Source organism: Helicoverpa armigera, chromosome 9 (assembly GCF_030705265.1).
Source record: "Helicoverpa armigera isolate CAAS_96S chromosome 9, ASM3070526v1, whole genome shotgun sequence".
Lineage (NCBI taxonomy): Eukaryota > Metazoa > Arthropoda > Insecta > Lepidoptera > Noctuidae > Helicoverpa > Helicoverpa armigera.
The window spans coordinates 11,652,396-11,680,360 of record NC_087128.1 but is presented as its reverse complement, the minus strand read 5'-3'; the positions used below and the strand labels follow the sequence as shown (position 1 = coordinate 11,680,360).

Sequence of the window (27,965 nt, the reverse complement as noted above, 5' to 3'; positions counted from 1 at the left end):
CGAGTTTTATAAAGATTCCACAAATTGCAATGCTCATTATAGTTGAATATTTATTAAACATGCAACTGAAACTCTCTTCCCAAATGAACCGAACGTGAGCACATTATCATATTATTTCAATTAAAACAGAGTTGGTAAACGTGCAAGTGGCTTTCCAGTATTTGTCGCGGCCCACTTGTTAAATAGTGCACGTAGTATTTACGTGTCACCATAGAGGCTGAGGTTTAACGCGTGAGAAGGTATGTCTAGAGAGCAAAAGAGACGGAATTATCAAGCGATCGAGATCACAATGCAGGCGATATTGTTTCTGTACTCACTTAAGTTAACTGGTTGTTTGAAATCTTCTCGAATCTTCGAGAGCTTTTCTTTCGCATTATTGCACCGCACATCCTCGGGTTTCAATAACAGACATTTCTGCGAATGTAGTCGCTACTCGCATCTAACTACCTGTCGCACTACAATATCCTAGCGACGTCCTTTGTATGCGTAAAAGGTTCGTGGCTGCGACGGAATATGCACTCCGGCGGCTCGTACCAACAATCGTCGAGTTCTCAATCTCGAGATTAAAATGTTTGCCGACATCTTGACATCAATGATTTCGCTATTGAGCTACTACTTTATTTATTTTACGGCTCGAGTACTTGGTGTTGGAACTAATTCCAATGAACTTTTAATTTCATTGTTATAAAGCAAAATATGCTTCACTCACCAAAAAAAAACTAGGTCAAACCTTCAAATTTCTAGACTAGACGTAAGGTCGTTGGGTTCGTTGACCGCTGTCGGCGCGCGGTTGTACCGTTAGCAACGTAGCGCACCAGTACTGCCTATCTGCGTACCCTTTACCCTTCAGTTCTGAGGACGATACCGGACCTTAGATCTAGATCTTGAGTTCAATCGCCCTTTTGAAAATCTCAATTGGCCTGAAAATATCTGTAAATATCGAGACAATATGTCAGCTTAATTTTTGCTAACAGATCTGTTTTCTTGTACAAAACTACTGGTCTTTAGCCCAAAAAATTATGGCTTTTATGAATATTTTTGTCAGTCGGCGATCTTGTAACCGTTTCGTTTGTCGACCTCCTTCCTGAGGTTGTCCACTACCTATCCGCCTGTCGTTGGCCTCGAGTCGCCATGATACCGGCAACATTATCCTGACGTAATATCTCGTATAATCGTTACCTAAACAGCGCAGCGGTTAAAAATTTAACTTCCGAACAGATTTATCATCTTGTCTTCGCATGATTACTTAATTTGTCTTAAAACATATTCAAGTTAGAATCGAAACAACATCAACATTTTTCATTGTGGATCCCCTTAAGTTAATAATCATCTTTGTCCCTTTGATAATTGTGTGTTCGTTTAGCTGTTGATGGATTCAATTTACGTAGCTGTTTTGTTGTGCTTGTGCGAATGTAGACATACATGCGCAAGCGCCGATGTGGCCTCTAAAACGATCCATGGCGCGTGCCTGTGGACGCGTTTGCCGCATAACAATTCCATTTTAATACCTTCGTGCATGCAATATCATACTTGTTAAGTCGGCGAAATTGACTATCGATACTTTACAATATATCGTTCACGGTTTTCAGCGATAAATAATCGCTACAAATATTTTGTAAGCCAGTCAACTTTATAGTCTGTTAATCAGTTTTGAACAGTTTCAAATTATAACTGCGAGTTTTGAAATGTTCTTACTCTTGGTAGAGTTGTTTATCTGTGGAAAATATTCCGGTGTGTTTTATTCACGTTTGCCGGCGAGCTAATAAATGCGGGATCTATTATCTTTGGTCACGTGGTGCGTGTCCTCGCCCTTGGTGACATACAAGCTTAGTTGTACAACGAGAATGTAAATCTTGCTTTTATAAACATGGCTATGTCTGTGTTTTCCTGCTCGATGCCCACTACCTTCCTTTTATCTATATGGCATTAATTTCCTCTGAGCAGATTGTCGATCATTGAATGAAACGCAAAGTTGGAATTGATTGGTATTCAGCTAGTATGGATGAGTTTTTATTGAGAGGCATTTCAACCGCTTCAACAGCTTTATTAACTGTTGCTTTACTTTTATTTTCACAGTTATCAAGTTTCTCAATCATATTTTATTTGCATTTCATTATTCTTGTGTTGTTAGTTGTTGTTGAATCTCAACTAAATTCATTGAGGAACAGGCGAAAACTTAAAGACGTGCGTGTGATACGAATCTCTGAGGTCAAAGGTAATCATTTTATCATGACAACATTGGTAAAAACTGTGCGGCCAAACAAGCTATCTCTCTCGCTCCACTTTAAGTAGACAGAGTGAGGAATAGCAAATGGTAAGTGTTGCCGTTTGCCGCCGCCCACTCGCAAGTAATGTGGTAGTATATTGTCGGCTTATGGTGCATCTGTGTGTGTGAGTGCGTATGTACCTATGTATGGGCCAGGTAACTGTTGTCCGCAGTAAATATTGTCTCCTTTAGTGGTTTTAATGCGATTATATGTTTGTATGTTAACAGTTTTGTAAAGGTTTCATCTACATAATATTTAAAGGCAATTTGCAGTGACTCCTGACCGTATCCATTTCGAATTTTTTATTTAGATTTTCAGTAGGAATCATCTAATTTTCTGCTCTCGTCTGTATTCAGATTTTGCATCATGAGACATACTGACAGTATTTTTGCAAATGTCAATACTTCCTGTATATTGATAAAAAAACAATAATACCAAAAATTCTTCAAAACTGTAAATTCTTGGCCTATACAGTGTTTACAACTCTGCATACAATCTTTTGGCCTTGAAACCGGTTGTCTTGCTTGTTTAAAATCTTACAATTACCACATACAGAAAAATAAGGTAAGGCACATAGCAACAACCGTGTGACATAAGTTCAACACGCGCAATCCATAATAATGATGACGTTCGCGGAAGTGGCCAGTGGCCGGCCACACCACGCACGCACCGCGGACACGATAACTGTGCCGAAATACTGCAGCACAGCCGCAACACTCGACACCCGTGAATTTTCACAGACTGTTTACAAACACGATTATTTTAAGGTGACTATTTCCAACCTATGTGCACTCGAGACTAGAGATTATAAACTCAACACAAATATTCTTTCACTAGGAAAGACAGGTAAACGAAACAGTCACCCCCTCTTGATCGGAAAACAAAACGCATCTAGTGACGTCACACGTCAAAAATGCAGTAGCGAAGTGCACGGCCGGGGGCGGTCGCACGCGCAGCGCACCGTCACATCATCCTCGATTGTTTACCCCGCTAGTAACGTAACCGCGCGATGTTGCCACTCCGCGCCTCGCCTCCTCTCACTTTCGCGATTGCCGCGGTCTTGCTCACGTCTCATATGTTTGTCCCGCTCACTCGACTAGCGGTGCTCGACTTTTTTGGACATGCAGTTTTTTTCCGTTCTAGGTTATGATCGCTTTACGGGATCATTGTTTTACAGGAAACGGATTATAAAGTAGTTCCTTATTCATTTCTTTGAACGATAACGATGTTTATCAACCTCGGTAGAGAAATCCTGAAGAATAAGGTTGACAATAATCATCTCATACATACGAATATCTGCATCTATTAGTCATTGAGTGCGTATGACCAAATATGTGTACACAGTGCTGCAAAAGACTCACGTAGGGACACGCCAGCGCACCGTGTATTTGAGTGGGCGAACACGATAAAGGGACCAAATGGGAACACTACTGCTATTTATGTATTTATTTAACCCAAATACGTAAGGTGACATCGAACATTAGCGAGGAACATTTTAATTCCCAACACGGGGAGAATTGCAAACTATTTAAGCCCTGCTCTCATTTGACTTAAAACTTTTCAAAGGCTGCGTTGAGTGACGTAACACCGCTTTACAGCTACAGCCGGTATTTTTCGGAAAAGGCACGGCTTTCGACCGGCTTCATCCGGGTGTTATCGTCGGGCTAGGCGTCCATCCGTCGCTCGTTTCGCATTTTAAAATTCAAATAACCGCAGATTTTTCCCGACAAACTTGCTCTGCCCTGTGCAGTGTGGTCTTTGTCGAGGAATATTTTTGCTTAATATCCACTGCGCGATTTTGTCATAGCGCCGCAAGATACTGCAGCTTTTGAATTTTTATTGTGATCCATTGACCTTAGTGTGGGTGTATTGGAAATACATTAGCGTCTCGCTTACACTATGTATTATTGATGAGTTCCTTCGCTCACTTACTCGTGCATACATTACTAGGCTATTTACAAGATTGATTTTATTCTTGAAAGCTTAGCCTCTTCAATTTAATTCCATATTCGATAGAATCAAGAAACATCGCGTCAAACTCATGAACAAAAAGCTGTCATAAGCATTCGGCGAATAGCAGCACAGCATGATTTTGCATTTGGGGATTTCCCAGTCATAGACCCATTGCCCTTGGTTTTAGACAAGACATCACGTTATTTACCATAGATAAGACAATATCATATGAAACATGGTCTAGATATTCGGTTTCATTGATGTTTTTGGATGGGTCAACATCTAAAAATAAATATCTGAAAACTGTTATAAGCTATACGACCCAATTAATGATAATATTACGAGCTTTACGGGTAATTAAGTAAATTAGTATAAAATGGAGTCAAGTCATCACTTGGTACAATAGAAAGTGAAGCGGGCTGCGCGGGCGCATCGGGCGCGTTAGAAAGCGGCCGCCGGCCGGCCCCGGCGCCGCCCGAACGAACATTCACGACATCGAGCTTGACGCATTCCTCCATATGTACTCGAGAATGTGATCCAACTACTAATTGAACACAGCCTTTCAATCAATCTTCAGGAATTCCTGATCTTTGATCTTGAACTGATGCTCTATAAACAACCGCTTTATACAACCACTATTGCGTACATAATAAACTAATATGATTCAATCTCTGTCAACACTATCTATAGACGCACATTATATTTCAATAAAAACCTAACTACTGTGGCTAATAAAACTGTAATAAAACTTCCATAGCACAGCACACCATAAACGGCTGACTTGTATAATTTAGTACGTAAATATCGTTTTGCAGTCACGTTATAAGTATAAGAGTCGACCCATAACCCCTCATTTGGAAGTTTACACTAAACTCGTTTGGAGTAAGTTATTCCTCCCCTTATCGCGTTAGGTCGATGCGACCCCACGCGTCACGTCTGCCAGGTGTGCGGCCTTCCGCCGCAGATGCTCGTGACGTGGAAAATCTACAAACGACTTTTAACCTTGTCTGTTACCAAATTAATCGCTAATTACCGTCTTTTAGCGTGTCTTCTTCATGAAACGAAAGCTTATTTAAGTTTCGGAACACTTCACGACAAACTGCTGTTATTTCTTACGTTACATTTAAAGTTGATAAGTTTCAATTCGCGATACTCTAAAAGAATTATCACTATCGCACGCACTTGTACATGTTGTTTATATTATTAAAAGATAACTATCTGTTACACAATAACAGATATTTACGCCCAACTTACCGTCCATTAAAACCAAGTATATCTGTGTATCATTTTATGTTTATTTAAATGACCAGAAACGGGTGAGTGCCGCCGACCGCGAGCGGTAAAGGGTTGAAAGCTTTCGGGTATTATTATGTTTAAACAATAAACATGTGTGTGTATGTTTGACGTTATTTACGTTTAATGACCTCGTTTCATTATTTTACAGAAGTTTCATTTTACTTTATTTGAATTAAAATAAAGTGTATTACTTCAATTTTATCTGCATGAAACAGTATAAACAAACCAAAATACATAACGGTAGTAAGATTATCATAAAGTTTATTTTTCGTTATGCAAATGGTCCTTCATTAGAACTGGCTAATGAAAGTGAGAACGACTACTTAAGAGACTAGAAAAACAGTAGTGTTACAGATAGGTTAGTGTGTCCAGCGAGGGGCGATGGGTGTTTGACCCGATAAAATATTTGCATACCCAAGGTCGAAACACCACCTGCCGCATATACCCACACTCCGGCGTGCAATTGACGCTCACTAATGGCGCTGTGAATGGGAAACTAATTGGCTGCCTGCTCATTTTCGGCTCATGTGTGAATGAAAAGTTTAACGGTCAAACTGTGGCATTATTTTACTTTATGACCTACTCGCAAATAAACTTGTAAACGAAACTGTTGAAATCATGCAAGGGAATGAACTGGCTCTAGTAGTGCTCAAATCGTGACTTGCCCCAAGTTTCTCGACCACGCACGCCATATTATTTCCTCAAGTCTTTACTGACAACCAACCGCGGAAAACAGCACTATAATTGGAATTCCATGTAAATATTTTCAATTCAGAGATCAAAACAAGAAAAGCGAAAGTACTGTGTGATGTCCATCGCAATTCTACGTATTTATTTTAAAGTAATCGAGTCTGTATTTGCTCAGAAACGAACAACTTGCGATTTTAATGGTGAGCCTTTCAGCTGATTCAATAAATTCAGTTTAAATATTATGAGAACATCATCAATATGAATTGCGCCACTGAATGGTTATTATACAGTATCTATGAAAGCTTTTTACCCATAAAAGCAGGCACAGGTGCTTCCGATGACACGATCATCGCGTTTAATATAATTGAGATGTTCATAAAATACTTTCATAATGTTTACCCACTAATTACTGTTATCTATAAAATAACCGCTCCGTTTTATACGTTAGGTTAACTGCTTAATGAACAGAACACGTGTGGGGACTACAGAAACGTTCTCGGTTAATAATATCTCGGCGTTAGAGCTTCGTATAGCCTTATCCCGTTTTTACAACGTAACCGGGTGCTGGCACATCTCACGTATATTACGAACAAGTCCCATACAGAAGCTTTGTGAGAGATAGTTTACAACGAAGTATAATTCCTCGCTGCGGTGCACGGCGGCTTCCGGGTGCGACGCAGAATACCTCTGATCTTGCACCTCTGTCCCCCTGGACTCTTGCCAGAGACAATTTTAGAACAATTTCGAGGTCTCTGTGCAGTTTTCGTCCTGATTATGCGGACGATTAATTCTGTCCATGTTGGCAGGTTAGGCAGCGGCGTTGCGGATTTCTTATTGTTTTCGCGACGGTCTATTGTTTGTTTACAAACTCACTCCTATAGTGTCACGTGCGGAGTATTTGTATTGAGATGCGACATAATCTTTTAGCAGCATCTAGTTTCTCCAGTGCATTCATATGTTTATAGCAATCCAATTCGGACATTAAAATTTTGATAAAAACACCCATGCACCTTCTATCTAGGAGTTTAAGATGACATGCTAATTCTTTTGTTCTCTATTCCAGACGGAGCTGTATGGCATAAAATGGCGTAAGCTCGTATGGGGGGAGACGAGCGGCGGCGGCGACGGGGAGGAGGGCGGCGCGCCGCTGGCGGACCCGGTCATCAGCAGCTACGCGCGCTGCCTGGCCGGCGACATCCTGTGCGTGTGGCGGCGGGTGCCGGCGCCGCCGCCGCCCGACAACATCTATGAGATGAGCACCCCCGCGCCGCCGCCCCTCTCCCTCCGAGCCGCTAAAGAGCTCTGGATATTCTGGTACGGCGAAGAGCCCGACCTGAATGGTCTTGTTGCACCAGAACTTATTGCCAGCCGTGAGTATTCTTTTTTATGCTTATACTTATTCGGTTACAAGATTTTCTTCGACACACATTACAATAAATGCTATTTCGATGTTAAGCGATTATTGGGGCACATATTATACTTCAATACCTCTGAGCACGAGTAAATTCACCCTTATTCTGAAAATTAAACTGTTGACAATCCAAACCCAATATAATTTTTACTACCATAGTACGCTCTTACATAGACTTCATAACTGCACGGTAGGACATTACGCAATTTACGCAGATTATCTTAGGAAGACGGGCGACACAATGGCTCAAGTTAACAGCTCGTTAACCAAACCGAGAGACTGTATCGCGACAATTAACAGAAAGATTAAGATCTCGCGACGCGGACGTCATGCCGACGACAATAGGGAACTCAGCAAGGAACCGGCCCGGGAACAACTGAGCAAGTAATCAACGTAATGAATGACTCTTGCAAGTTTACCCCCAGTGTTTTATACGATGGTCGGGACTACATTTGAATTGGAAAGTACTTTTCGCTTCTCCTTTCAAATTGTTTCTTCGAGGTAAAAGATAGGAGGGTTTTAGGGTGTTTTATGAAGAGACAGAAAGATATACGAGATTCATACGGTCGGCCAACTGTGGTTTTCTTTCTCTATATTATAAAACTTACCAAAAGCTCCAAATACTTGAAGAAAATTTTGTATTTCATTCTCTTTCAGGCTCTATCTATTTGGGCAATACAGTATAAAATGTTTCAAACCCATTGACGCAAATTCCTTAAGTTATTAAAATAGTATTCGCTGCAGGCTATTCGTTGATTACATTTTAAAGCGTTATACCTATCTTGGAAATGCCAAGGCCAAAAATACGCTTTGTCGGCCATTCCAGAGTAGCGCTAACATAAAATTTCATTACTCTCTCACTGGTAATCCTGAAGATCTTCATTTATATTTGAGCAGTAGTTGTCGGCCATAAGCGCGAGCCTGTGAGGCCGCCCGCCCAATTTGCGTCGAGACATGACCTCGATTCCGTCGGCCTTCTTAGTGGGCGGTTCTATGGGACACTTGCCCCTTTCATCTTAAGTAAATTCTTGCTGCTTTACTTTTCCTCCTGAATTCCAGCTTTTCTGAACACACTTTTCTTCGTCTTATTTCTGAGTTCTAAAGAGATTCGTAATTGCCTTTCCTGAAATATAGAGATAACAAGCAGATGGTGCTTGTTTTATTACAAGTCAACATGAGTGTTTGAACGTTATGGTTTTCCTGATATTGTTAACTTAATACCGACACTCACGTTTGTTTATTACGTGTAAAAACAACACAATAAACCGTGGGATTAAAAGATTTAGGGTTTCACATAAACTTGTTTATTTATTGTTGTTGGAAATCAACAAATATTTGTACAATTATAGGAAACACAATTGTACGCCACGATACGGTTTAGCTCCTCTGCATGTTATGTGAACAGTCCTCTATGTAGGTTTGTTATAAAGCTTGAATTAAAAATAAATAAATAAATTCTACAGTGAGGATAAAGATTTGTGGCTGATTTTCATTCGTCTCCTTTTGATACGGTTATTTTTTATCACAATTTCAAAAACTCCAAAAAACTGTCAAAGTAATAGAAAGATTCCTAATCAATGTATACCATAGCATTGAATGACAAGTATTTCCATTCACAACTTATTCAGAAGCCAAATCAGGAAAGTATCTTTGTTAAAAGACACATCAAATCAACTTGAGTTACACAAGTCAAGTTTCACAGATATTGTAAATAACAATAAAGTCCTCAGGAGTTCTTAAAATTACACTTGTTTAAGAGCTTTTAAGTGGAGAGCTTTTTATTAGTGCTAGAAAGCTTCTGAGCGGACATCTATCAAATGTTTTTCTCGAAGCAATTTGATTCAACAGGTGGTTTTGTTCCTCACCTCTGGATTCGCTGCGGGATACGAATGACTTATTGCAATCTTTGAAGGGTAAATTGTAGCGATTCTTTCACGCCATGCCTTCTTAACGTGGTATAATATTTGCTCCTGTTTTTTCATTTTTGTGTTTTTCAACAAACATTTTATGCAAATGTATTGTGAATTCTTCTTTGATATTTACCCGTACGTGAATACATTTCTGTGTTGTATGATTTGCTCATGCGTTTATTATTACCATCACCATCATTGGCGTCTTCATACCTCTAATTAAATACCATGAAATCCATAGCAGTGTCATGTAATTCGAAATAGTCATGAAATTACGTGTACAATGACTAATCTAACATCCCCGTTCTTCGAACGTTGAAGTTTTCCTCTTGTGCTCTTATTTAAATCGGGCGGCGCGTGCGCCACTCTCGGCGCGCCCTCTAGCGGGCAAGTTCACGCGCGACTGGTCGAATACTAAAATAGAACGTGACATAAATCTACATAAACGGTCTTTATTTTGGTCCCCGATCCATTGTTTTGGTTTGCGGCTTATGATTATCCAGCCGATGTCAACGTATCGATACTCTGTATAAAATAATTTACGTCCCTTTACTTGTGTTACTTTGTAAACATATCAAATGTTAACAAAGTAGCATGAAAGGACTACTGTTTCACGCCTTCGGGTTAAGTTTTTGGACGAAGCTTATTACTTTATGGGGCTTTGTTTTCCTTTCATAAAAATTGTTGGCACAATAATTCTGCTTTGTTTCTTTATGTTTATATTCTACCGCAGTGTACGTTTACACTGAAAAAAGTTCATGTGTAATTTACTTGTTGATAACCCAAAATCCAGAAAGTTAATTCTAAAGAGGGATTGTTTCATTGACCAGTCCCAAAAAAACACTATAAAGTGGTATGGAAAACTAACCTTTTCCTTGGAAAATGGAATGCTTCATAAAAACTTACAGTAGTAGAATCTAACACTGTTGAACCAGATCAATATACACACACGGCGAAGGTCAATTGATGATTGTATAACTCGACATTGACATTGCGCTCCTAGCGAGTTTTTGAATACCGATAATACTTTATCCTTGTTAACTGTTTGTTTAGCGGTTAACTTGATACAGTGAAAAAAGTAAACATTCAGCATCCTTATATTTTCCATTATACTATTTTCCTTCCGAAAAGCTGAAAAATAAGAAACACAGCTGTACCAATACCAGTCAAAATTGCTAAAGAATTATTTGAACAGTTGTGATTTTGTCACCTCAGTTGACTCTTGTAAAAAAAGAGTCAAAATCTGCCATTATATTGTGGATCAATAACTTTTCAGTTTGCCACATAACAAGCATCGATTTATTGTATGACTTATTCTCTTCTATCAAGTTCCGTTCAAATGCTATATCCTTCAAAACAAGCGTCATATTTCTTAGGAAATTGCTAGCCCTTGAGGCTTTCGGGCCGTGCGCAGTCCTATTACGGACTCCTACGGTCGCTGGCCGTCGTCGACTCAATTGTTTCAACCTTGCGATTCTATTAGTCAACATGCCACTCGATAGGTTGATAGCCGCACGTTAGATAAACACCAGATTATTGCTCTTTTGCTAATAACTTGGTGTTAATGTCAAGGATTTCTGTTTTATCAGCTACTTCTATTATTCAAGTTTTAACACTGTTTATAGGTGTAAAACTTGGAATCTGGTATCGAAAATGCACATCATATGAATCCAATAATTCCAAAAATAAGTACTAGACTAGCCCAAAAATAAAGATCGTTCACCTAAAACACAATAAAGCTGAAACAATAACACAACACACTAGTTACGACCGAATATGCCACAAAGGCGTTAGTCGACAGGAAAAGTTGTGTAATATCGCACCTATGTGCTAAGTAACAGTAAACGTGTTATCCGCTCGGTTACGACCTGCCGATACAGATGTTAAAAACTGAATGACGCTATTTGCGAGCGTGCCGCCACATATGAACTCGTTACGCGTTACTACTTACCCTCCCCCAATCAATATCCAATTAAGTTTTCGTGAGGCGTGGAAATTTTCTTGCGTACTGAGAAAATTTTCTTTGCGGTTAGTTGTTACTTATTTACGTTTATTCTTGATTCCTCTTGGGCATATACACGTTTTTGATCTTCATTTTAAGGCTAGCTACAAAACTCTGGATCTGACTATTATCCGGATGAGTAGTTTAGAGCATTACGATTTGCTTAAGTACCACACATAAGCAATAAGAATATTGTCCGCCGCAATATCGAGCTCCGTGTCTCACAATTGAGTCGAGCGTGGGAAGCTCGTATTCTTTGCTACCATTTCTATAGGGTATAACAACAAGTTACATGCTAATATGCTTCAGTAAATACTGTCCCACCGTCGGTCAAAGTCCTCTTACTCATGTCCTTGACGTGCTAAAGGAAGTGCTTTCAGATCGGCCTCACTGTCATGGCTACTGTACGAGAGTACATGAGCATGGCATGGCATGTGTCGCTTGTTGAAACGCTGCCAACTTAACTAAAGGGCTGATTACGCGTCTTGGATGTGTATATCGATAAATTCGAATAATGGTGTCAATATGCATACAAATAGACTGCTGAACCCGAGTGGATCACTTCTAAGAAAGCATATTGCGCATCAAGAATTTAATTCGCTGAAAATCTGACCAGTTACGCAAGGAAAAAAAAGATAAAAAGCAATTGAACGGCAATCTTTCTGTTTAGGTCCCGCATTAGCGTAAAATTTAATCAAACATACAAATGGTTGGTCTTCCGATGTATTCGCACATTGATGTCGAGCTATTTTGGAGTGGAAACACTCGAGGATCGTTCTAAAAATAAGTCCGTTATTGCTACGATAAATCTCTCCCGGTCACCCAGTTTCCGCTTATATGGAAACGGGTACCGCAAGGACGTTCCGGCGACGTTAGACTTTATCATTTATGTTTTATTGTACTCGTATCGTGTGATTTCGCAATATACAAGCTGCAGTGCAATGCGCTTGCAGGCTTGTCGTATAGTACCCATTTATTTGATCGTTACTGAAGTTAATCATCAGGGTTATTACATTCTGACTCTCATTAACGAATGAGCTTCCCAAACCACTACAGCGTTATATTACAGCGGATTTATTTTTAGCGTACTCGCAAACTGGTTTCGCTCATTTTAAAACAGGATCAGTTGCATATTTGACAATGTTGGAGGTGGCTGGTGGGAACGTCGTCTGTCCGCACTCCTTCTTGGTACTGTGAACATTTTCGCTGTGTATGCAACTGCATTCGAAGGTCGCGGTACGTTCTGTCGTACGCGCGACTGCGGACGGACGGAAATAGCCGGACGTATGGCAATTTCCCGTTCGAACCGGCCAACGAAATACATTTGACTTCACAATTGATTACTCTATAGAGTTAACTTAGACATTCAAGCTCTTTATTGGAAGTTCGTCTCTGATATTGAATTTTCATTCGTTTCCGGCAAATCGATCTCTTCTTTGAAGTTGCTAAATTGGCTTTATACCAATCAGAGGTTTCATTTAACAAGTATTTTAAAATGCTGCATTCGCTGTCTCAAATGACCATTCTCATTATATCCTTGTTTGTAAATAATATCATCTTCATTTAATATGCTGCCGTCCGAAAATGAAGACATGTTGATATCCATATCAACAATAATAAGTAGCATGTTGTAACACGCGGCTTACCCTTATAAAAACACAGATTAACACGTCTCGGCTGCATATCGGTCGTAGCGATCTCCCTTTAATATTTAACCGTCCAGCGGCGGTTATAATTTTAGCGGGTACCACAGTTCCACGGTCGTACGTGAGCCTATTTGCGCGGAGATTAACGGCCTGACCCGCCGGCGGACGCGACAGCGGATAATCTGTTTAGGCCAACCCCTCGCCGCGCCGGTTCCACGCCGGGGATGCAAGGGGGCCGATTTGCGGACGCGGAACTCTGCAGCCAAAGTGCGGTTTTTTTGTTCCTTGTTTATGTCGCATGTTTTCTTTTTTTGCGGTATGAGGGTTTCCTGGATAACGTTGAAAATTAAATTCCAAACGTTTTCCTAATACTATGTAACTTGAACCTGAGGAACAAGTTGTTTATTATGTTTTAGCTGTCAACTAAGAAGCGATACTCAATGCTTACACTAAGATTCACAACCCTCCAGAATACTATGAGATACTGTAAACATCTCACAAGGTCACGTTATCAAAGCTCTGCCTGATACTTACAAAAATGTTACTCATTGTTTACTATGAATATTAGTAACCTCCGAAGACGCCCGAAGGCTACTTGGTATATTGTTCGGGTGAGGCACGTGGGCCGAGGGGGATGCGGCAGGGCGGTGCGCGAGCTCGGGGGTGCAAATGTCACGATACCCACCCCGAGTGGGCGTGCTCACCACTCAGATGGAACAGCTTTATCGCTGCGCTAATGAATTTAATAAAGGTCACACATATCCTAGATCTGAATATTCTCATAACAATTATAAAGCTTTACAAACTAAGCTTAATTGGAAAATCGAGTAATTTGTTTAGTGCTCAACCACTTGTCAACTACTCCACCTACAATAATCCATAAAGTGACCGATTAAATTATTTCGTTAACACTAATGGCACAAATGACTAATAGTACTTCCATTGAGCAAAATATTCATCATTCAGTGTGCCCAGTAAATCGTAAATACATTATGTTAACCCAATCCGTTTAAATATATTTGCGATTCGGAATGATTTATCGCAGTCATTTCTATGAAATCAAATTGACCGTCCAATTACTGGTATATCTCAACACCTGGCGGGCTGGCGCATGCAAATAGCGGGGAGGTGGGCGAGCGGTCGGGTTCAAGGGGTGTCAAGGTGCACCCCCGTGTGCCCGCCCTCGCCTTAATTATTAATACAGCAGCGATATACTAGCCACTTTATCGCTCGCCCTCATCATACCGACACGCTTTTGTATCTCGAACATTTATTCAGACGAGAATATCGCTATTTTCGCGATAATGCCTGTCCAACCTGCCGGTTTTTCGTCCCATTTAGCTGCTCAGTAACAATGTTCCTCATAAATAGGAGCTACGTGCTCGCCTTTATTTGTCTCGAATCCAAACCCATTGTTGAGCAGATGGGACATACCAACATTTTATGCAGCATTATATTTCAATTCGTCCACATTATTCTCAAGCATTTGGTTACGTAGTAGAAAAGCTTTTTCCACTTGTTTCCAAGTAACTGCATCCCTTTCGTTTGGTGTGTCGTCGCAGCCTTCATGCGAAGCACTTGAACAATACAAGGACAAGGGTTGGTTGCGAAGCGGGTGGTGTTTGGATCAATCGCACGGAGCGCGCGGACGCGGGCGCGGATGCGAGCGCGGGCGCGGCCTTCTATCGATCCCGTCCGCTGTCCGCCTATTGGCCGGTCCTAACCCCCGCAGCCGCGCGCCCCCACGCACCCGATCTAATTTACGTGTCGACCACGTGTCCAGCGACCTTCACGGAACCAACACAAATAGTTGTAACACGCATGATTGTATGAAAATATTACTCGTGTACCGCCTATACATGATGCGGAATATTTTAATATTCGCTACATGCCCAACAGCTGATCTAACAATGCCTTGTTCTGTCTCTTGTGTTGGTCGTTCTTCCCCTTCTTTATTCCATAATGCTATTATGTAAGCTGTACCACTATTTAAATCAATAAAAAGAATATGCAAAAAAAAGTATGTTTGAATGATACCATTTCTTTAATATTGAATTGGCTATAGTGTTTTTTGAAGATCCTTGACTTCGATATAATATCGTCTCGAAGTATGGATTAAAGTGTTCAATAAAGTTCACTAACCCAATAATACGCATACATAGTACGCAGACCTCTTAACAACAAAAGGTGCGTCCTATGAGTCAGATTAGAATCATATGCATATTCAATTTACTAAAACGGCTGTTCAATAATCCAAGGTTTATAAACTCCCTCTCGATTAGAGCTTTGACATAAATAACTCTGCAAAAGTCTCCTAAAGTATCATATCACCGCGTAATAACGCATAAAAATATGTACAAAATGCGGTATCAACCGTGTGCCGGGGCATCATAACAGTGTATACAAACAGCGCTTCGATGGCGACACGCGATAAATTAGGTGTGAAGACGGCGATAAGTGCACGTCGCACGTACCGGCGCGCGCTTCCCGCCCGGCCCGGCCCGCTGGCGCGCCGGCCGCACGCTGATCGATACCACCCCCGCACACAACACACCGATTTGTGTACAACCCCGCAGCCACACGGTTATTGATATTCATCTTTGGATTACGTCAAAACCTGCCACGAGAAAAACGACGCGATGAGGATACACTGTGACGTCCTAGCTGCCACTTACTGTCCACTGCCGGCTCGGTCTCTTTCCCGGTGTTTACAACTGATTGACATTTCCAAATTAGTAGCCTCTGAAATAGGTAACACGTCAGACTTTCAGAAAGTTACAAAACTTAGAACTGTTCAGTTTTCTTTTTTGAAAGAACACCAACATATTTTTTCAGAAAATAGAAATGGCCTCGACCCTGTAACTAATCACGGCCGTACGAAAGATTTCAACCAAACACTTGAATCAACAGCCGCGGCACCAACTCAATCAAACGTTGGAGACAGCATTATAACAACCGTTGATATAAATATATCAATGATTACATAGCCTCCGCGGCAGGTTCTTGTCGCACAGGCGATCACACGCGCCATCTGCCATCTGCCCCCGTAACCATCATGTTTTCTTGGCCTCATGCCAAAGTCTAGTAAAATATCCCAAGTTCATTGAGTAGGCCAATACGAACTCCACTTTTAGTGTTATTCTTTGAAACTTTCTTCGACGCAATCATATTTTGTCATTTTCTTTATTGCAACTTGAACATCATAACAAAAATAAAAACTGTCGTCGATTAAAATCTAACATAAGTAATCGACGAACCAGACAAAAGTGGCTAATCTTAACATCAATTTGATAACATAATATAAATACCCACCCAAAACAAAAATGTGAAAGACTGCCAAGTTCGATGATATGGGAATGCTTCGCCTATAAAAGAAGTGAGATCTGAATAAGTACCAAGTTCCATACACATACCTCAGTTAAAAATAGTTACTTTTTAATAATGTTACTTGGCAAGTTTTGACACACCTTGTTAAAAAAACTACTAAACGCAAGGAATCAAGTATTTAATTTTCTATTAAAACTTGCCAAGTAACATCATTAAAAAGTAACTATTTTTAACTGAGGTATGTGTATGGAACTTGGTACTTATTCAGATCTCACTTCTTTTATAGGCGAAGCATTCCCATATCATCGAACTTGGCAGTCTTTCACATTTTGTTTTGGGTGGGATTTCATTTATTTTGTAAGGTTGTTTATTTTTTTTCTTTATGATTAAGATAGTTAAGGAAATGTCTCATTTATACTATCTTTCAGATTTTTGAATATGCACTATGCTTCTTACAAAGAAGTGATCTAGAATAACTAAATGGACTAGATTTACCAACTGACTGACATGACATGTTATCATATATTATGTTCGTGGATCATAGTTACACATTCGTTATTATCGAAAGTGACTCACACTTGGCCGTTTTCAGATTTTTACTTTACTTTGACTCAAACCTTTGTAACGAATTTCAGATCGGTACGACCATTCGAAGATATATAAATATAGATAAATTTAGTTCGTTTTAGTTCCTTAGGGATATAAATTTACACCTTCATTATTTTGAAACCGACTCACACTTGGCCATTTTCCGATTTTTTCCTTAACCTTGACATAAAGACCTACCTCCATGCCAAATTTCAAGTCAATACGACCATTGGAAGTGGTCTAGGTTTTTGATGAGTGAGTGAGTCAGTCAGTGAGTGTATAGTAAAAATAGCGATTTTCTGACGTCAATATCTCAAGACCTACAATAGGTATATTAATGAAATTTTGTATTTTAGATAAGTGAGGGGGTCTCAACAGATACTTGAAATTTGATATGCGTAAACAAAATAGATTTTGAGTTATAGGGGGGTCGAATTTGGCCCGAAATGGTTCGTGTAATATAACCCACGGCCGGTGTGTCGCTTTTTTTGCTCGAACTTGGCGGACACACTGCCGTGTGTCTAGATAACCTACAAGAAGTATCTTAACTTTGGATTTTCATGCTCATACTGTGTCAATTAACCTAAAAGCTTCATTTATCAACTCCCTCTTGGTGCTTGAAGTTTACAACAAAGCCGGAATACGTCTAGACGCAGTAATATCAGAGTTAAGAGAGAAAGCTAATTAGCCGATTAATGCACGCCAGCCTGCTGCGGCTTACTGGCTCCTGGGGTACGAGCTTATTGTCTTTATCCAGCGCTAATTCACGCGCCAGCTCCTCCGACTTTCCTCTTTGAACCCTAAGTTTAGCTAGATCCATTACATGATACATGTGACACCAAACGTGACTAATCCTACTTTACTTAACGTCAGGATTTATGTAAATCGTCTCCAGGTATCAGAATGTATCGGCATGTATCACTTGTTTCTCTCATTCGAACGCTTTAGTAATGCGAACGCAACAGGTTGTTTTGTAGGCTAATTGTGGACGCAATTAAATCGTTTCTTTTCGCCTTCGCCTCGGAGGATGCCTCGTTATCCGTAACGAGCCTCACTCTAGATCTTTTTGTTCATGCAACATTGTTCACTTTAATTCTAATTGTCTCATCGTTGCCGTCCTTCTCTTTTTCGACGCTTTCGGACGATCTCTCCGATTGCAATCCTTAAATCCTTCGTAATTGGCGTTAAGTTTTTACGTACATTATCGGTACCATTTGATGTATCGAAATATTTGAGTTTTTACTTTCTCGTATCGGCAGACGGGTGAGGCGACCGGCTCCGTAACCCGTCGGGCAGGGTTTGCCCACGGTCAGTGCGGCGCGACACCTGATCCTTGCTGCACATGTCCTGTACGTGTAACGCGTTATGTAGACAGATGTTCAAGGACTACTCGGGAGCTGGTTTGCGTGCACCGCTTCACGGCTTTTGTATGCTTAGACAATTTTGCATATCTTTTATACTTTGTGCTCTTGAACAACTTTGAGAGCTTTTAGCAAACACGTTTCGTTTCCGAGACCCAATATAATTGGTCGACGATAAATGTAACGCGCGCGTGCGCCGGCTCGTCGCCCGAATTCCTGACAATGGGCCTGTTGATGGCCGTTTACGTGTTGTCCGCCTGTCACTGAACTCTACTGTTTTAAATTTCAACCGACGTACTTAAACAGGTTTTGGCTACTTTTTATGTTCCTTATACTCCTATTTGATGACTACCGAAGTACCGAGTTCAGTTTTTATGTAAAATGTGTTAGTCCCAATTAACTTACATTCCTTTATTACTGAATACTACTTTGCGCGATTAGTTTTGACTTTTCCGCAATGTCATAATCCATGATCGATTTATACGGGAATGGTGGTATGTTGTATGTGACGGTCACCATACCAGGCTGTGTGCCGATGGTGCCCCGCGCCGTGTCGAATGGACTAGATGAATTATTTCACCTCGAGCGGCGGTGGCCGGGGCGCAGTCGTTGACCCGTAGTACACCCGTTTGATGTCCATGGTATGCCCTCCACAAATAAGGGGTTTCTGATCGATGAATCTTGCACGAAATAGTACATCTTTTGTCTAGACAAGTTTTATTACATTTTGGGATATGTGCAGAACTAATGCAAGCTTTCTGACAAATACAAATCGTTCTTCATATTTGTCATTTTAGTTATGTGGATAACTATATTCTAATGTGTACCATTTTTGACAATGTTATCTAAAACAAACATTATCTCACCGCGGATGATCTGTTTGTGATGATGAGGTAGTGCAGATAAGGTTGGTTTCTTCCGTACATCGGTGTGTACGTAATATCATGCTGTGCTGTAATCATTCCAAGTATTTCTCTACACGTAACGCTAACAACAAATAGAGGGAAACTTTGCTTTCGCCCTAAAATTACCATATAACAACGTTCCACTTGGTCAAATAAATCAAGAGAGTGTGGAAACGGCCCGTTAGGTTTAATTAGTAGTAAGGGTTGCGTGGGCTGATTGCGCCCGCGTCGATGCCATCGCGGTATTGTAGGCATCGAATACTCTGTGTTCCAATAAAACAGACGCACTGCACTTTCTAACGGCCATTTTGATTTTACCCGTGACAGATGAAAACATGCAAAATAATGTAGAAGAATTGAAAATCTAATCGTGACAATAAAATTAATGAGAACAATCAGTAGACTGCTATACTTTAGACAAGTAATCTGACAAACCGTTGTGCTTTACTGTTACTATGTAATTCTTCTCAACAACCACCGCTACCCGTAATGCATCTCAACCATCGAATAGTCGCACGGAATCAAATGTAGCCAACTCATAACAATGTCGTCAATGTACATATGTACGTAAGTTTTGCAATGTGCGTGGGCCCCGAGGCCGTGGGAAACGCAGCCTCCTTGCCGCGGCGAAGACGGAACATTGTCATAGTTCATAACGGTGCTACTGTCACTAGACGGAAGGCTCTACATTCGTTTTAGGATGCCACAGTCGCTATATGCGCGCTTCAATATTAGTGTAGAGTGTAGTGTGATTTTAGCGCGACGTGAACAATTGTGAATGTGGAGCAGGTCAGATGGTCGTATATGATGTAACTATGTAAAGAGTGCGCGTAAGAAGCCGGTGGCGCGGGGTTGTTGAACGTTCGGTGCGTCCGCGCGTTGTTCGGCGTTTTATTAATAAAATGCTCGTGACGTGTATCGATGGGCGCGCACCGGATCGGGCTATTTATTGATGCGCGTGCGCACCGCCCGCTCGCCGCGTATCGATCGGTGGCTCTCTCTATCGGTCGCATAATTATTTTCCAATTTCAAACGCAAACATGGCCAATGTGTACCGCCTTCGTTCCGTACCGTTATTATCGATTCGTCTCACTTAAGTCATGTCTGACACCATAACAGTCTTGCGCGTTGTCCATTATAGATTGCGACAAACGCCACTGATGTATTCGTGACTCTACACAGTTGTATTTCAAAACATTCAATCGAATTTTTATTCTTTTCGTTGCAGCACGCGGCTCATTATAAATGCGAAAATCTGTCTGCATATTTGTTTCTCGGATTTCATCTCGCCTGGGCATCACATGACGTTGGAATTGCGCAGAGAAGAATATCTTATTAACCGGTTATAACCATCGAGCAAGACCGTTGTTGAAAGCGAGCATAATCACAGTTTAAAAACTTGCACAACAAGAATTCTATCGTCCATTCTGTTCCTTTCGAAATACCAAAGTTTTACTATCACTGACATAATGACAAAATGTTTCAATGAAGTTGTAAATAAAAGTAGAACACATTCTTGGTTTAAATATTGTTTCAAACGCTGCCCCCAATCTTCCCGGCATGAGTCGCATCGTTACTCGTCTGACATAACCATTAGCCATCAAGTGGTGTGTGGAGTAGAAACAAAAGCGCGAGGGTGGGCCGTACAGCTGCGTGTCTCGACTCCGCGCAGATGCCGAGATCCGCCCCGCTCCTACCTAACGATGCCGACAGCTCTGCTGACAACTATACCCATGTTCACTTTCAAACAGATTTTTACTACCTCCCAACTAACAACTATTCGTGCTCTATTTGTTTCCGATTACTATTTTATGGCCCTATTATTTTTGTAAATTAGGACTTTTTGAAATTCTTACTATTAGTTTCTATGTCACGGTTATTCTTAGAACCGCTTTATCTAATCAAAGATTTTGTAAATAAATAGTTATCAGAGTAACACATTATTTGTAAGTCGGCATACCGATGTCCGCAGCAATGTTAGATCTTAATGTACAATAGTTTGGGAATGCGAATCTGTTCAGTGGAGGGTAGGGCTGTTAGGGCTCCCGAGCCGGTGGATCGCGAGCGGTCCGTGACGTCGACGGGGCGACGCGCTAGTGACGTCACGCGCGCACGTGGGTGTGCGCGACGGAGACAACAACACGGCCACCGCGCAGGAGGGACGGAGCCCGCTCCACCACCGCAGAGGGCGCGCGCGAATTGACAGATTTCCACGCGCTCGATACGATCTTGAATTACATTATCAGGCGGCGCCGAACCGGGTTAAATGCCCGTATCCGCCTATTCAAACCGAATGCCGCCCGCCCTTTTTAACAAGACTGTAACCTTTTCGATTGTTTCTTTTGTGGAACGCAGCTACCTAGATATGGTTCGATTAGATGGTGTAACAACCGGTTCGGCGATGTTAACCCGCACATATCTAGATGTCGGTCTGGCGGCGGGTGCGTGGTGCGGCTCCCATGCTCGCCGGCGTGTCGAGGCGAATGTTACCGCAGCGGTTAACCTCGCCCGCCGGTGGTTGTAAACAAAGCGCGCGGATTTGAACGCGACGTTGCCATGTCGCACCGCCCGCCTATGTATGTAGCTGTCACTGATTGTTTACTATTTTTCGCCGCCTGTCGCTGCAGGATCTTTTACTTTTTTTTTCGTTTTGCTCTCATTCAATAGGAATATTTTGTAAAGGAATGGAATCAGTACCTAACCAAGTAAAAATGTACAAATTAAAATCAGCTGAGCCCTAATAAATAAGGAATATAATATCATTTTACACCTTACAACAGATGACATAGATGCTAAATAGATAAATTTTGTACATTACGCACACATGTAAGATAGACACATCTAATCTCATTTGTATTAGTGCATAAACCCTACAAATACTTAAAGTAATGTACTTCAAACATTGTTTACTATAAATAACTGGAATGATTTTAATCTTAACGCTTACTCAATACCCCAACATGAAGTGTAACTACAGATGGTAACCGCTTCGAAAGGACCAGATAATTGGGTGACTTTACGCAGTGGCGCAAAATTAAAGCAGTCGGTGATGTTGCGAAAGTGTGCTCTTAGTGGAACACAGCGACGCGACACGGAGATTGTTCCAAACATTGCAGTGCGAGAGAGACGCTGCGAGTGCAGTCCGCAGCGCACTCCGCACTCCGGCCCACGTGCCCACCGATAATGTTGTTGCACTCCCAACAAGCAAAATCAGTACTTTAAACGTTCTTTAAGAGCATTTTATTTTCACTTATAAGAATCTTGTAGCATGCTACAAAGTTGAATTTGGGCGCAGTTATACGAGCATTTAGTTCTATAACTATCTTATAATCATCTTATACAATGTTATTAAGCCTTATAATATACTTGACGAAGCTCAATAGCGCCTTTAATGATATGAGACTAAACAATTACAAGTGCAAACACTCTTGTTAGTATCTGACGTAAGTATTTTATTAGAGCAATCTTGTTTATAAAGCACTTGTAATGGTCTTAGAAAATAGTTTTAAGTATATTTTAATACAAGTTATTTTCGTTGTTGCTTTGACTGGTCGTGCCGGATTTTTTGTGTTACCACGCACGTAAAAACGTAAGTAAACTTACTATTACTATTATTACTTGTAGTACTTTAAAACATCGGTAATATATTGTAAATATAGTGTGTGAACTCGTGGGGAAGTAATATTTACTGTAAATATGTATCGAAATTTAGTTAATTTCACGGGGCCCTTCGAAAATTCCACATTAGTATAATGTTGCGAATAAATTATTTCATAAATTCTTATGCATATCGGCCATGTTTTAAAATTGCTCTTGATTAAGTCCTTTATGGAACCATTATAGGTAAACTAGTACTTGTAGCAGTTTCTGTCCAGACTACTCGCCTCCATTTTAAAACAAATTAGGGTTCCCTTGAAGTAAATTAAAGTCAGCTAGCTAATGATTGATTTTCCTTTTTAGGATTTAATCAACAAGATGGTGGTCATTTTTGATGTTGACTGTTTTTTGACCAAATCGTCATTGATTTTACTAAATCATGTGAGATGGCCTTGGACAAACACACATTTTGTGTTATCCGAAAGCTGCAATGGGTGTGGATTTCCAGTTTATTTAAACAATATGGATAGACCTACTCACTTCATTTCTAATCAAGAAAATCTAAAACTTTTCATGCATCAAAGCTTTTTTTGGTGCCCGAATTGCTCCCAGTACAGCATATATGACCATTACATAGAAGATGAATGCACAAATTGCTACTGATTTTGTATCCACATAACTTTTACACACGCAAAAGTACTTAACTAATTTTAGAATAGTGCTATCCAATAAAATAATAATAAAAAAAACATTATACGGCTGGGCAACCGAAATAACAAGAAATTCCTTCCCGCGCCACCCTGTTTGACAAATATTTTGAAGGTACGATTATACAACTGCTATCTATCGAATTACTATCTGTATCAGTGGTTTATAGTACGGCCGCGGAGTTATAACCGATTTGACACATGACGAATTGTCAATTTTAGTGAAGTAAGGATTAATTTAATTACTTTATTTACATCGAGTATACACTTATATGTAAAATATGTAATGTATCTACAGTATAAGGATGTTACGAAGTTTTTTTCCGATTCCGAAAAGTCGGAAGTTCCGATTGATACACCTCCGACTCTGGTTTCGGCTTCGACACTATTAAATCGGAAGTCGATCGGAGGCAGCGCCACAGGAACAGCAGTACCTAAGCATGTACGAACGAAATTAAACTTGCCGCACGGGAATCCCCTCTCTCCGCGTGCTTTCTGTCGATTACTCTATCACTTCTTGTTTTGCATGTAATGAGATCGTGTCATTTGTTTCGTGATTGAATATTTATCGCGTCCAGCAGGCTCAGTAGCAAGCGAGCAACTTTTTAGTGGTTCTGGTCTAATCTATGATCCGTTGAGAAATAAATTGGAGACAGAGATAAAGCTGCGCAGTTTTTGTTTATTAAATACAATTTGCTACTTTTGGAGTCACTTCATTTGCTTTAATTTAATTAATTGAATAAAGGGAATAATAAATATTAAGAATCTGTCAAATCAGTAATAACTCAGCGGCCGTATTATAGCGGTAGTACCTACACAGCTGCAGTACGGGCGCCAGAGGTGCGGGGGGCGGTTGCATGTCGAACCAGTAGCTGTCTAGCAGTAGTAGCACCTGAGTTGTCAGGAAGAGCGCGTGTGCTTAATGTGAGTAAGGTGTATCGCCAGAGATTTACGTATTTTTACTATATTTGAAGTAACTTTCCTAGAGTATAGTAGCTACTAGTATTTCCTAGAGACGGACCTGATCACGCGTTGTGTTGAAACTCTCTACGAGGCAAGGTCAACGTGTTTCCACAAACTTGTGGGTGATTATATTATTCTTTTTTTTCTAGTCAAACATTATTTTGTTTACAGGTTCAAAATGCCATTTAAAATTGTTCAGACCATTGAAAAGGGTAACATTGTATTGACATGTGTACCACATCAATGGGAGAGCGATGGAGTTTTGTATTGGCCCAGAAAACAAACCCAGTCACAGACGAGTAAGTTACAAAAGGATGAAGGTAGTTGGCCCGATGAATCTTGGGAAAAATAAACTGTGCGGTAAAAGGCGGAGCATAAAACGTATCAAAATGCAATACATGAAATTGATATAATGAGCAATAATTCAGACACAGAACCTGACATAGAATACGTCTCATCAAAAAAACAGCGCAATTGCTCTGATCTTCCACAGCTGTCATATGATAATATGGCAGAAGAAATTTTAAAGGTTTGTACAGAAACTTCAACTCATCTTGGCGCGCGGCTCTATGTGTGCGTAAAGCTTGTAGGCATAGATACCATGACTGCGGGTGACTAACTACTAACAACCGCGGGCGGCTGATTGTGATTTGATTGTTGATCAGACTATTAAACTGATTAAATATATAGAAATGTAACAATAAAGATTTACGTGACGTTAACATTATCCTTATTACTAACTAGCCGTTTTCCCGCGGTTTCACTCGCATCCCGTGGGTATTACTGCCCGTACCCGGATAAAATATAGCCTATGTCACTCGTGGATAATGTAGCTTTCGAATGGTGAAAGAATTTTTAAAATCGGTCCAGTAGTTTTTTAACAAAGTTTTCCTCTTTATAATATTAGTATAGATAAATATATTTACAGTGTTTAATCTATACAGTGTTTTGTCACGAACTCTCTTATTTTGGAAAAAGAGCGAAAAAGACAAAACACTGTGTAGCGTATGTATACACTATGTAAATATTTTTGTTAGTAAGGTATATATATATTTATTATGATATATTTAACAACTGTATGTGACATTATAGGTATTTTCAATTACTGAACCTGCACACGTGTTGCTCGGACGACGACTGAGCGTCACCCGCTTCACTGTCACACAAATCAAAGCTGCATATTTATATATATGTGCACACGCACTCTAGAGCCGCGCGCCAAGATGAATTTAAGTATACTTATGTGCTTTTGAATTAAAGTTAATTGATTTCAAAGTCGCTTCTGAAATACCTGTTTATAGTGCATGTAGCTGACGTGATATTTTCACAGATCGTGGATCGATTTTACATTAAGTAGGTATTTCCTTTTTGTCTGAGAGATTATATGAACTTAGACTGGTACAAACAGCGTCACGCTGTGCTAGTCTCTCGTGTATTAGCGTCACTATGTGGAAAGGGCTAGCATTATCGTGACGCTCGCCGCGCCGTCTGTACCACACGAACGAAACCGTTGCTTTCAAAATTGTTGTCCGTTATTTTTTAAATGATTTCAATAAATTATATTTTCAGAATAATGAGCATAATGCTTCTTCAGCAATAATACCTGAAGATGGAGAACAAATAATGGTGGTAAGTTATAAATACGTAACATACAAATATATTGATGTTATATTACGCAGAGAATATTAGACAGCAACATAGTAAAATGTGCCGTTACTATAAGTATATCACCGTTCCAAACATATAAGCTCACTGTATTGTACTAACTTAATATTTACTTACATAAAAAATAGTATTGCCGTCATATTTAGCTAACTCATGATTGTTATTGTTTAGACTAATTACGAAATCACGACACCGAAAGAGTCAACTCCATCTGAAACACCGTTGAGCGCGCCGCAAGAAAATATTGAAAAATACATTGTTATTCCTGAAAGTAATCAGTCGGACACACCTATAATATACTCGTACATTAATAAAGAAACAAGTTTATCAGAAGAACAATGCGAATTAAAATCCATGAAAATAGATATCACCACTATTAAAAGTGACCTAAAATCCATAAATGACGATATGAAGACTATAATGGGGACCCTAAACACAACACTAAATAATCAAGCCGTATTACACGAAACACTGAAATCGATTTTATTACAAGTGACTGAAATACAAGTTACGAACGAAGAATTCATTAAAAAATCTATTACAGAAAAACAAAACCATTCGTTGATGTTAAAACCAATACAAGATTTAAAAGATTTAGAAGAGTTTGAAAATAAATTGATGGATTCTGATTATAGAGAAGATTTACTAAGAAAGTTTAGTGTGTTTGGCACTAAAGGGACAGGGAAGGGAATCACAAGAGCATATACAATTATTGATATTTTGTTTGAAAGAAAGTTTTTCAAATCGTGTTCGTGGACTGGAGCTTCACGTTCCCAAAATGAAACAACAGAAAAAATCTGCTTAAAAGGTTTCTCTAAGATGATTGGTTTCTTTTTTGAAGTTATTTATAAACAAGACTCGTCGTTCCATTTAACTGACTGTCATAATTTTTTTAAAACAATTTTGCGAAATGCCGATCAGCGGGCCAAATCGAAGCAATTACGAACTTCCGCAAGTAAATGCAGAGGAAAAAATAGCGCCAAAAGGACTTCTTCTGAAAATCCTACATCTACACCACAAACCACTGGTAACCAATTAGAAGTTGAAGATGTTACAGAGGAAATTTTGTCTGAAACTATTTGATCTAATTTTTATTTGACTAAGTGACTTTTGCATCAATATTAATTATAACACGAGAGACATTAGACTACCCCAATCTGTCTTTGACAGTTTGGGATAGTCTGACGTGCTGTCGTCACTCAAATACAAATAGATCAATATCCCTAGTAACTAAATCAAATCATTTCAGACAAAAATTTAGTCTGATCTGATTTGCTGAAATTATCTTCTAAGTTGTGTAGTTTTAGTAAATTTTACCAGACTGCGACGATGCTCAAAATTAGGGTTATATATTTGACCTGAATTAAAGAATATAATCTTATATTATATTATAAAATATTTCAATTTAAATTTGCCATAAAGATGATTACATGATCTTAATGGCGAAGTTAAATTGATATATTTTGTTTAACTCGTAAAGTTTTATTAGTTATAAGATTTATTAGTACAAGGAAGCTAAGATAAATTTAAAATTGTTGCCAGCACATTAAGCAACCCAAAAATCTGACAAATTTCTTTAAATGACTTTCAACTTTATTACACATAAAACATTCATAATATAATAATGTGCTTATATGTTATGGATTACGTTCAATTTTGAAAATTTGTCAGATTTTT

General features: G+C 39.8%; 2 protein-coding genes and 1 long non-coding RNA gene across 5 annotated transcripts in view; all 3 read left to right on the top strand.

The window, feature by feature from the left end:
• Positions 1-27,965, top strand: part of LOC110369774 (mediator of RNA polymerase II transcription subunit 13) — a 67,871-nt gene that overhangs the window by 7,050 nt on the left and 32,856 nt on the right. For all 3 annotated transcript variants that reach the window (XM_064036323.1, XM_064036322.1, XM_064036324.1), the window contains exon 2: positions 7,270-7,576. In XM_064036323.1, the coding sequence (XP_063892393.1) occupies positions 7,270-7,576 (307 nt within the window). The remainder of the gene's footprint in view (positions 1-7,269; positions 7,577-27,965) is intronic.
• LOC126055422 (uncharacterized) lies at positions 22,276-24,966 on the top strand. Its single transcript, XR_010276802.1, has 3 exons — positions 22,276-23,775; positions 24,481-24,584; positions 24,795-24,966. It is a non-coding gene; the product is annotated as an uncharacterized LOC126055422 (long non-coding RNA).
• On the top strand, positions 25,006-27,838 carry LOC135116598 (uncharacterized). The gene is made up of 3 exons (XM_049844521.2): positions 25,006-25,152; positions 26,193-26,252; positions 26,460-27,838. Exons 1-3 carry the CDS (start codon positions 25,036-25,038, stop codon positions 27,369-27,371), a joined length of 1,089 nt encoding a protein of 362 aa, XP_049700478.2. The 5' UTR covers positions 25,006-25,035; the 3' UTR covers positions 27,372-27,838.

Bases quoted from the DNA above. Each gene is read 5' to 3' on its own strand.
- LOC135116598 (XM_049844521.2), top strand. From the start codon at position 25,036: ATGAGCAATAATTCAGACACAGAACCTGACATAGAATACGTCTCATCA. The intron at 25,153-26,192 runs GTTTGTACAGAA...TTATATTTTCAG, and splicing joins TGGCAGAAGAAATTTTAAAG to AATAATGAGCATAATGCTTC. The intron at 26,253-26,459 runs GTAAGTTATAAA...GTTATTGTTTAG, and splicing joins ATGGAGAACAAATAATGGTG to ACTAATTACGAAATCACGAC.